Below are 11,981 nucleotides of genomic sequence, written 5' to 3'. Positions count from 1 at the left end.
ACAATCTATCCCGTATCCCTGAAATTTTCTCCAACAGCCTTCGCAGCTGGAACTAAATATAAAGAACGTCATCGAGCGCAAGGAGCGAGAAGACGCTACTTGACGACGTTCGACGACGCTACAACGTGAAAGTGTCCAAGGAATTCTCGACGCCGGTGACGTCACGGAACGTCTGGTGTTATTTGGCACGGGCAGGTCCGTGACGTGGCCGATGAAAGGCGGAAAAAAGATATGATAGATGGACGAGCGCCGCGGCGATCGACGTGCGTCGTCGCGGGGCAGGGATAATTGGATTTTTCAAAGAGTACTACGGCTTTGGCAGCGGCGAAGCTCTGGCTCTCGACGAGGCACCAACGAGTATAGAAATAACAATAACGACACCTCGTGCGGAAGATACCCACTCATGATTTCTTGATCGAAAATTTAAATAGAACCTCGCCGTTCAAAGGAACGCAAATGAAGGTGTGTGTCCAACGTCCGGGAACTGACTCAAAGTTTGCTTTTCTTTCTTATCCTTTTCATTCGTTTTTCTTTACAATGGTGTGTTCGCTTATCGTACGCTGGTATCAAAAACATTCCGAGATAAAACGGGTTCATTTCGTCATCTCGGCGCTAATACTTCACTGTCGCTCGCAACTTGACTTTTTTCCACTTTGTCTATTCCCTCGACGTATGTAATCGATACTACTGACGCCCGATAGAGAGCAATCGAAAATTTATCCACACTTGCCCCGTCGTGACGTTCTGAACGAACGGTATTGCACAACCCTGTCCGATCAGTTTGGCGCCACGGACTTCTTGAATATGCGATGCATCATCCAGGCGATCATCCCACCGGATAAGACGATTCCGCTCCTGAAATTTAAAGCGATTGGTGTCGAACAATTGCACGTGGTTGCGCTAATATATAGTGTAGGAGTCTCTACGAAAAATAACCCCTTGCACTACGCTGAAACTTGGAAAAAGCTGTGCCAAACCTGTGCGTCCGAATGGTCGCACTTAAACTTCACAACGAGCCTGACTCGTGATTTTTAAATTTGGTATAAAATTTGCATCACGAATCAGACTCGTGAAAATAGTGGTTAAGGAACGGAGATTCGAACCCACGATCTTTGGATCTACAATAGTGATATCCTGATGGCGTTTGATACGTATTTCCTCGGTTCAACGTTGTTCTGGGGTGTATGTGGAGTAGTGATGGCATGCAAAATCACTAACCGTTATTTATCACAGTGATCGCAAAATCACGATCACGATGGTGATTTAATTTCATTCACAAGGCTGATCGTGATTTAATTTCATACACGAGCGTGATCGTGGTTCTTTTATCTAGCTAGAATTGCGTGATCACAATTCTCGATCTTAATTAAATTACTTTTTATAAAATGTTTCAATATACATAGTTTGCATAAAAAATCCGCATATAATATCAATTTCAATTTCCTTTATTAAGTAAATTAGTAGATCATTTATTTTGTGTGGTGGCTACTTCAATCCCATGCGAAAGAATATTTTCTAAAGCAGGATTACTTTTAACGGAAAAAAGAAACGGATTGCAAGCAGAGAAATTCTCTATGCTATTATTCTTGAAGAGCAATACATAGTTACTTATTTGTTATTATATATATTTTATTCCATTGTTATTTTGTTCTTTGTATTTTATTTATAGTATTCGTATTATGTTTTATGTATTAATTATATTATTTTCTAAAGTGTTACATTTTGTAAAAGTCTAAACACACTTACAACTAAACTAAGACTTGCAATTTGCATTTTATTTTCAAATTGATCATGATGCCAATTGTCGTCAATATCGGTATTGATTATCTTAGAAACATTATATAATTAAGACGTGAACTTCATTTTGCGAAAAAAAAAAACTAAAATTATTTGCGAAACTGTCGATCTATTAGTGTGTGACTTGAAAATTAGACGGGGTTATATAGGATTAAAACAAATTTGATAACTGAATAAATAAATAAATTATTAAGTGATGTGATTATATAAACAAGTATTAAATGAAGACTATTTTGTGCATATATTACTAATAATTTGGAGCTTATGAATCATTTCTCCTCGCTATTATGACACACAAAATGACAATTTCAATACGTTTCACTGTAGAAATTTAGCATGGCTAACACGGAAGCTACCAAGCGAGTCAATTTGATCTACATACAGGTTCTGTTGTGGTCTTAAAATTAAGGCAATTAAATTTGCTGCAACTTCATTTCTCATAAGTTTAGTGTAGGATGAGTATTTATATCAATGTATCGGTCGAAAGTTAAAACTTCCACTTTTTCGGAAAAATTGCCAATTTTCGCAGAACACAGTATCTCTAGAACTAAATAGCTACGAAGCACCAACACATCTACAATTGTAGACAATTGTGTCTACTTAAAAAAAGGTAACTGTAATGATTTCTCTCGTCAGAATACTTCTTTGGTGACTTTGTTGCGAGAAACTGAAAAAAGTGCGAAAATTTCGCGGTAATTTTCGACTGTAACTCGGTTGGCTTTTATTTTTGAGGGTTGCAAATCTAGATTTATAGTATCTGAGTGGTTCCTAACAACATATCAAAAAAACAAAGTTACAGTATTTACTGGAATTTTTTTCAAAAAAATTGTCTAATATGACTGGCCTACAAAGGAATGTCTCTCTTTTTTAAGGGTGACATCGCATAATCACATTATTTTCTCTATTATTTGTATTTTCACAATAAAGTTTCTCGAACACTAAAGAACGTGTTTGTTTACGTTATTATTTGACCACTTCTTCATTTTCCTAAATTTTACAATAATAGGTATGACTATTGATAGTTCTAGTGTCAAGTGGAGCAAGAAATTCTGTTCAGTAAAGAAACACCTTCTTTCTTAATTCACAAAAAGGTCTAGAAAAATTGCTATATGGATTCGTCTCTGCTAATCCCTGTTTTATGTAATTAGGGTTTCGTAAGGTTCGAGGAGAAGCAACCGAAAACGGAGCGTCTTCAACGGTTCAGGTTTTAGTATTGGGTAACGCGATGGGTGCCACGCAGTAACGCTGCCTTCGCAACAATTGGCACTGCGATCGACGCTTGTGCATCTACGGCAATCTTAGTGCTAATTAGAGATTTTGCGGGCACAGGTTTTGCGGCTCGGTAAGAAGGCCCCATTAATTTGTTTGACGTAACGTGGATAGTCTCGTCCGCAAACACGAATCGAATCTGTACCTCGCACATTCGTTGGGATCACGATTACGTCACGGGTGAAGAATGTTACTGAATTGGTGCCAGACCTGGGCATATTTGAATTAAAATTAAAATAAGAAGTATTAGATTGGCCAAAAAATTTGTTCGAAAATCCCGGCGAAATCGCGAAAATTGCCGGCTCTAATCGTGAAATATTTTGTCTTCGGGGTCAACCAAGAACGAATATCTCGTTCGCTTTCGCGAAATAATTATTCTACCGTACCAACGGACTACATAATTTTAGGATCAACGATAATGCAGTCAATTATGCGGCGATAAATGTCCCGGGCCGTTAAATCACTCCGACGGGCCACACACTTGCCTACCAGCCGCGCCGCGATTCCGCGTTTCGTTTTGGGGGTTTTAAGGAATAGGTTTTAAACGATATTTCCACAACACTGCAGTTTAGAGCCGTAGTCGTTGATGGTATGAAATTTTTTATTATATGAAATTATTAAATTGACGCTACTTTGTGTGTAATTTACGAATGTTACAAAAAAGTATTTTTCCTTAATGGAGAAATTTATAAATACATCAGCATAATTCTCGCAACGAGTAACGCAATTTGAGCAACCTCAAAGAATAAAGCATAAGGTGAGAGTTCCTACTATCAAAATATTAGATGTAGAAATGAATTCTGTACCTTTACATTCATTTGTTTATAACTGTAGTGTAAGTAAAAATACTCATCATTTTGTTATGTTGAATTATCAACCTTCTAAGTTCTCAATCTGATTTTAAATTAATTACAATATAATATAAATCACAATGATACTGTACATAATCAAGTCTCACGGCCACTCTGACGGCCATTACAATTTATCTATAGAATTCAAAGTTCAGTAACACTGTTCCTCTAATATACAAAATACTGTATACCAGTTTAATTGACAATTATCAAGTAGAGAAATTAATTCTGTATATCTTCATTTACATAATTAATTATAATTCTGGTTCGAATAGAAAGGCACCGAATTAATGTCTACGCCTAACAATATTAAAGCTGAAAATATTTAATTCATGCCTGTAGGATTAAGAGAAATTAGGTCAGAAAGCTTTGTTCCACGCGGCCACCTATTGTGCAAGTGGTAATCATTCACTAAATGAAATATTTTTCCTGCGAATTAACGTAATAGTGTTGATGATTAAGAACATAAATTTTCGGTATACATACCATAAAAAGACCCTACTCGGAGGAGCGTGCCTTATAGGGTTGTATCGCGCCACTTGCAATTCCGTGTTGTTCTTGAAATGGTTCAATATGTCCAGCGCGCTGAAACAGAATTTTTAAAGCGGCCACGATTATAACACGTAGGTAAAAATAATTTTGTATCGATTACGTTAAGCATTGCGCTGGCCTGCACCGTCGTTCAACACGTAGCGCAAAGGTGGACGAGGAATTAATTTATCAATTACTTTATTATACAATCGGTCTTGGAACTACTATCTATTTTATTACTACGTTTTAAAAATTAAGGGAGCAAATCAATTTATGAATATATTAAGTGTAGAATTTATATTAACTAGGTGTAGTACTTAATTATTTATAACAATTTGTAACGTGGCACATTTGATCATGTTAGATTACCATCATAGTAATGGAATACACACGACAATTGGTCTTATAACAATATGTGCTCTCTTAAAATGTGTGACGAACTAACTCCTTATTTCAGTAATAGTCGCGACAAAATTGCAGCAAAAGCATTGTTTGATTAATTAATCCCAAAAAAAGTTTAGACTATGTAGGTCAAATTGATAGGTTTGGTAGTTCCAGTATCGAGAGTTAACGGATCAGAAATTCTATTTATCAACAATTTGTAGGACTTAACAGTCTCATGTTCCTCGTTAGACAACCATATATTAACTTATTTCATTAGTTATGTAACTTTTGTAAATATAATTCAATATTACAATTTTTGGTTCCGATAAAAATAATTTAGCCGTTTATGAAGTTAACAATAACCATCTAACGTGTGTGTGGGCCTTTATTTGACCAGGACGTCCAACTGACAGTCCATTCTTGTATTTTTGGGTAACTCGTCGAAATTGTCCGTAAAGAAAACTCAGTGGTGAGTTGATTTTCTTACAACATAAATATACAATTGTGATCATTGGGAATATTACTAAATGCAATTTATTTTGTACGTCGTTTTGGCACTTTTAAATACGTCCTACAAAAAGCAACCTGCCTATTTGAATGTAAAAACGAAAAAAAAAGAGAGAGATTATACACTGCGAACCATAACTATAGCACCATTGATAATTTTAAATATATCAAGCTTTTGAGTAGGAATAAAAAAAGATCAATTACAGCTGAAAGGATATGATAAATGATGATTTTTAAATTAATCTTTTCGAAGTTACTCTTAAAAACGACATGAAACAATTTAAGTAGTGATTTTCAATTGTTGCATAATGATAGCATCCATATAAATAAACGAATTTCGTTAGATTTAGAATTGCGACACGCGTGGATGAACTCACTAATTTCCTTTTTAATAAAGTTAATATAATACATTAAAAAAATGACAGGTGGTACATTTTTCTTAATGCTGAAGAGAAAGGTGAATTTTAATACATCGAGTGGAATTTATTGTCAGCATCCGAGGAATTGCCCGTAGACCGGGAAGATCTCGCAATATTGTAATAAACTTTTTAAGTAATCCAACCAAGTATGGCAACAGTGGCGGTTCAAAGAAAAAACTGAGTTCATGTGCTGAACGAGTAATTATAAAAGTTGCCAGTATCTCAATAAATTCTAGTAATCCAAAACCAAGAGAATATAATCTGAATAATTCACGATGGATTGTACATCAAATCTTTAAAAAAGCTCCTAACGTTGTAAAACAAAAGCGAAAGTGCACCTGAACTTTTTACACAGAATGAAATTGCTAGATTAAAGTATGATAAAACATGTATCGAAATTGGAAAAACGCTAGTTAAGTTTATTATTCGTTGAAGTATTTTTTAGGACTTTAAGTAATTTGACCATCTCTTATTGGTTTCTAGAAATGTTCAGACTAAAGAATTCAACATTAATGTCTTGATACGTTCAATTCATACGATTCTATTTCATACTAATTCAAAAGTTTGAAATGTTTAAAGGTGCTATAGTTATGCTCCGCAGCATTCATATTAAGAACCACGATTAATAAAATCATTCACGTAATTCAAATTCATTGTTTTCGAATTCGCTTGAGTCCAAACTAATTAACTTAATGTAACGAAAGTAATATGTGAGTCAGAGCCAGATTGTTAATAATGAGACCCTGACCTCGACGATGGGTAAGTAAAATACAATATAATCAAGCGTGGAATCTCACTCTCATCTCGCACCTATCAACAAATCGTGTAATTTCATTGAAAACAATCGTTAGGGATTTGCATAGTTTCTGAACGAGGTATGCGCGAACTAATACAAAAGTTCGTTGGTTAGAAACGATACAGAGACTTTGGAACAACGCCAGTGGCGAGAAGAAAATCTGACGCTTATAATATATGAACGTCGGTAGGCCGCCGCGAGTGAATTGTGTAGAATAGCGGTGAACGTGAAAGAAAATGCACCACGCTCGTGAAAATGCATACTTGATAGTGGGGCATCGGATAATTCATTTTGTTCTAATTCGGGAATGATGAAGTCACCTGATTTGCGTACCCCCAATGTGCGCGACGAGCTTTATGGATTGAATCCTTCTCTTTGTGTTCTTAACAAAAGTTATTGGTGCAATTTGGAACACCATCTACCCTCGCAAGAGAAGAGAATAAGTATCGTCAACTTTTGAAATTTACGAAGCTCTTAATATACACAAACATAAATGCTTGTCGTTAGCTGATTAATATACTTCTACCGAATTGTTATTTATATTTTTATTTATAATAGAATTTTAACCTGGGGTCATTACTATTACCTGCGAATACAGTAGAAGGAAAGACAAAATTGGGAAATCAATATTTCAAGAATAATTTCTTACTCCTGCCATCAAATATTTAACTACGAAAACAGCCCATTACATACAAAAACTACAAAATCATAGCTTTAAACTAATTTTACTTTTAATTTATGTATAAGGAATTCTTAAATATTTCAAAAAATATAAAAGCGCTATTCGACTTAAATGCAAAAGATATACTCAATTGCCGACTGCAATAGAAACCTGAAAGTGAGTTTTGTCAGAATAATGTCACATTGTTCTTGGTTTTGCAACAATATGAAGAGTTTTTGTTACGAACTATACGAATGGAGATATACTAAAAAATATTGTTTCAACAATTTCTTGGATAGGATATGGTTATTAGACAGTTAATGGAACAATAAACGCTTGGGTAGACGAAATTTACGATGCAATTTAAACAGTGAGACCGAACGATATTCCAGTTCCGATAGTTCTTATGTAAGTGCTCATTGTTTCGACAGCTCGTCGAATGAAAAGTAAACCGATTTTAATGGATTTGCTTGAATCCGATATTTAACTGGCGGCGGCTTGTGATTCCAAGCTGTCTGAATTAAGAAAACGCGACCGATTGTTCATTCTAGATGCCCGAAGAAACAAACTGCATGTGAGGATTGTTGTGACTTTGTGAGTACAATGATTTGAGACCGCGCATAAAGCAGATTCGTCGTTGGTCATTTCTTCTCGTCGACCACGTTTTACGTCTTTTCAGATTTGTTAAGATCCTTGAGACATAGTCTTGGTTCATTGATATTTTTATTTTTATACAATTAATTACTTTCTCCGTGCTAAATCGTTTAGATCTAAATTTGATAAAGGTAGTATTGATAAATGAATTATTCCTTGTACTGACACTGAAATGGAAAATCAAAATCAATCCTCTAGCGAATTATGATTAATGGTCACGTGTGTCATCAACTGTAATTCTCGACTCGTTATCAATGCGCCAGGAAAAGAAATACATAAACGAAGTTATGAATTCTTCTTTTCCACGAAGCAATACACATAGAACATTTTTAATGATATTTTCAAATAACAGTTGTAATGAGCAATAATAGACAATCATGCTGTAAATGCCACAAAAGTTATTCACATTTCATCCTGCTTGTCTACCTTATTTGTCATATATATGTGAAAATAAATATGTACATATGAGATACATTCGTACATTATGCGTATCAAGAATTTAATTTATACTAAACGTTTATGTAAGAATTCCAATGGTCTAAATAATCTTCAAGGGATCTTAGGTCGTTTACCTTTTCCGCTGATATTTATAGCGTTCCTGGTGATACTCTACCGACATCATGTACGATTACAATTAATCATTTTTCGGCAAGTTTATATCCAGCTCCTTGCATTCGATAAAACATATTACTCGTCATTTTATTCGCACGTATTTTCCATTCCGTAATTGAAAGTAGTTGTCTTCCGCGTTAAATAAAGAGAGACATTCTATCGCACGCGTTCGCATATAGTTCTTTCGGCACAATATCATTTCGGAATACCAGGGGAGGTCTAACCCGAGCAAATTTTGGCAAAATGAAAATGCAGTTACGTCGTATAAAATCACGTGCACCGATATTACACTTTGTAAGTGCAACGATGAGTATACGCGATTGCCCTTGGATATGATCCAAAATAGTTCCGCCACCTTACTTCGAAGCAGCTTCATACTAAAATACCAACTGCGTACTTAATACCTAATTATATTTGCCCGATGCGTGAAGTAAAGTATAACGGGTAAATAAAACGATTACCAGACTTGTCAATTGGCGCTCGTACGGTGCCCGTTAGAGACTCTCAATATGTTACGAATCATCTAAGAGATTCGCTGTACCCATCGTTTCCCTTTAATCTCTCCATTGTTTTGTTAACCCGGATACTGTAGCGTGCAAAATGTAAAATATGAGTTTCTGTGAGCATGTTTCATGTCAGTTTGACAGGCTGCAGCGGGGTTATTTGTGCCCGACGACAACCGAGTTTAAATTTGTTTCCCTCTGAACGAGATATCTGTTTGAAAGGCTTTATGGACGCACCAATATTTGCAATTCGTAGGATGAAGATATACGCAACATTGAACGACTGGTTAAAAGTTTTTACTATCTCAAAGTGAGACGAGTGGTTTCTTGAAAAATGTTTGAATTCCATGTATCGAATAGGATTCAACAAATGTAATTTGTTTATTTAATATGTTGCTTTATCTACTTATTATTAAATGAATAAACCATGCTTGTTCAACAATATAAGCCACAATACCTGCCTTGAATACATCAGATGAAGAAAGCAAGAAATTTGACTCACCTCCTATGGTTCGCGACAGCTACTAAGACACGTTTCCGAGCGAAAGGCATCACATCCACAGGTCCAAAAGATGAAAGTTGTACGGCTACCTAAGATAGAAATTTCTGATTGAAAAAACAGTAATAAAAATAATTTTAAGAGAAAATTTCTTATGTGATTATAGAGTCCTACCTCTTTTATATCCAAAGATGGCGATTTTAACTTCACGTGAAGCCATTCTGACCTCGTTAACGATGGATCATCTCCATCTAGTTTCTGAAACATCCGTAATTAAACTAAATTAGAATGATAATCATAATAATAAATATTCTTTCTTACCAAGTACGTTTCGTTGCCTCTTATTACATTTATGGAGTTTGCAAAATCTTTTATGGCACTCATTAATTCAGTATGTGTCACCGTCCTGTCTGCTAAACCCCTTAAGTTTAGAAAAAGTTCATAACCGTTCGGAGAGTAAAATCGGAAATATCATCAATAGTGAAATATATTTATCATAAATTAAACATACTTTCCATATTTCCCTACGGTAAATAAGAATCCCATCTTTATAAATATGTACCCAGCATAGTACGCATCCCATCCTGCATTATGATAAAAATGTTCGTCTGAAAATAAATTTAAAATCAATTAGAAACTTCTACCTGAAAAATACAGCAATGTTCATTATCATAAGGAAATAAAGAAATTATTACTTAAAGAATCATTTTCAAGCTGTACAGTTGGTGAATTGACTATACAATATTTCCCACGATACAATGTAAAATATTCGTATATATGGCTCAATGAATTTATTTTCCAATTTGCTTGAAAAACAAAATATTTCTGTTAGTTTCAATATCATTTGTTTATAATTTAATTCTTTTAAAAATATTCTCACCATTTTTATTCAATACTTTCTTCAATTCAATACTCATGAATTTTGTATCATATATTTGTGGAAACAATGTATGGATATTATTTTTGAATTCTATATATTTATCTGGAACAAATGTAATTTTTAATTATAAAATTTTTAGAAATTTTTTCTGACTATTAAATGTACATCTTAATTTGTATTTGGATTTGTAGTTACTTGGCAATGGTCTATAGAACTGTTTATGTATAAACATTAAGTCCAGAAATACATTATGTCCTACGATTGGCTTCTTTGCATTAGTCAATAGCTTAAATACTTTAGAGAATCCTATATAGCAATCTAACAATCCTTTTTCCAGTAAACCACCTTCTTCTTTTTCTAAAACTGAACGAATGTCTTTTGATACTCTTAAAACTGTTACCTGAAAGACAAAAGCAATCTTAAACACTGTTCCAATCTAGATAGAACATTGATAATAAGTAATATTTCTTGCATACTGATTTACATCCTGACACTGTCCAAATGTTATTAAAACTACTCCTCAATTCTCTGTGTACCATATATTGTAAAATAGGAGAGGCTGTTTTTATCTCCAACGAGACTTGGTTTGGAGAACGTTTTAACCAATTGAAAACTTTATTTTTACAGTCTTTGAAGTCATCTTCTTCTTCATATGATAAATGTTCCATGTTTTTGGACAAATTACCTTCATCCAAATGTTGTTTTAGTAGCTTTTCATCTATCTCATCAAGATACGATATTCCTGAGTTTGCAAACTGAAACATGAATTGCATTATTTATGCGCTACACACTTACTGGATTGTATTTAACCCTTTGTACTCTGTGAGCTTCGCACATTCTGCTCCACCAGTACCAAATTGTGCATACTTATCTCATCTATCTTAATTTGCTTTAAAAATTTGGCGATATTAAAACACCTGTATCTTTTTAAATAATTACACAAATTGGAGAATACTTTGTTGTATTGTTTACTTAAGTTTCCTTTACAAAATGAAAAAGAAACCACTGAAATATCATTATTCTCTTCTTGCAATTTAAACATTTTTTAATACAAGCGCCAGCAGAGTAAAAAGAGTTAAGTTATTTCAACATTTCTACCACATACTTTGCCAAAGTCAAACTTATTTGCAGAAAGAAATTCTAGAGCAGCCACTTGCCACGAGAATTGTCTGTTATTGTATGGTACAGATCTTGGCATCAAATAGAAACTGTAGCACTGTACGTTGTATCTATTTTCCCTGGGTACATGTTGAAATGTTGCAATACCACATTGAATTATAACAAATGGCTGAATGTTGTTCTTTATATTTTGATATCGGATATCAACTGTATCGAAAAGGCTGAAATGAAATAGTACGAACGATAATAAATGCGGTCATAATACAAATCACTTCTAAATATTGAATCAAACTAACCTATACTTGAAATCTTCACCTGACTGTATTCCCGTAAATTCTGCGTCGATGGCAATAAACGATGCATTTTTAACATCGTTTTCCAATTTCAGAAAATTCTCATTGAAATTATTCTCTAAAATTTCATTCATGATAACACTTCTATATATGTGCGCTACGTACCTAACCTTTGCTTAAAGCGGCACATGTGATTGCTTACAACT

The 11,981-nt window shown here is 34.3% G+C and overlaps 1 protein-coding gene across 1 annotated transcript; it reads right to left on the bottom strand.

The window, feature by feature from the left end:
* Positions 1-495: 495 nt before the first annotated feature.
* On the bottom strand, positions 496-11,981 carry LOC128888567 (pre-piRNA 3'-exonuclease trimmer-like). Its single transcript, XM_054145549.1, has 12 exons — positions 11,779-11,981; positions 11,469-11,703; positions 10,840-11,118; positions 10,559-10,763; positions 10,364-10,465; positions 10,179-10,289; positions 9,995-10,091; positions 9,805-9,904; positions 9,658-9,741; positions 9,487-9,575; positions 4,404-4,502; positions 496-855 (listed from the first exon to the last, which is right to left on the bottom strand). Exons 1-12 carry the CDS (start codon positions 11,907-11,909, stop codon positions 777-779), a joined length of 1,611 nt encoding a protein of 536 aa, XP_054001524.1. The 5' UTR covers positions 11,910-11,981; the 3' UTR covers positions 496-776.

The sequence above is a fragment of the Hylaeus anthracinus genome, unplaced genomic scaffold, assembly GCF_026225885.1.
Source record: "Hylaeus anthracinus isolate JK02 unplaced genomic scaffold, UHH_iyHylAnth1.0_haploid 11994, whole genome shotgun sequence".
Lineage (NCBI taxonomy): Eukaryota > Metazoa > Arthropoda > Insecta > Hymenoptera > Colletidae > Hylaeus > Hylaeus anthracinus.
Note: the sequence above shows the minus strand (reverse complement) of the source record. Positions and strands in the feature narration are given on the sequence as shown.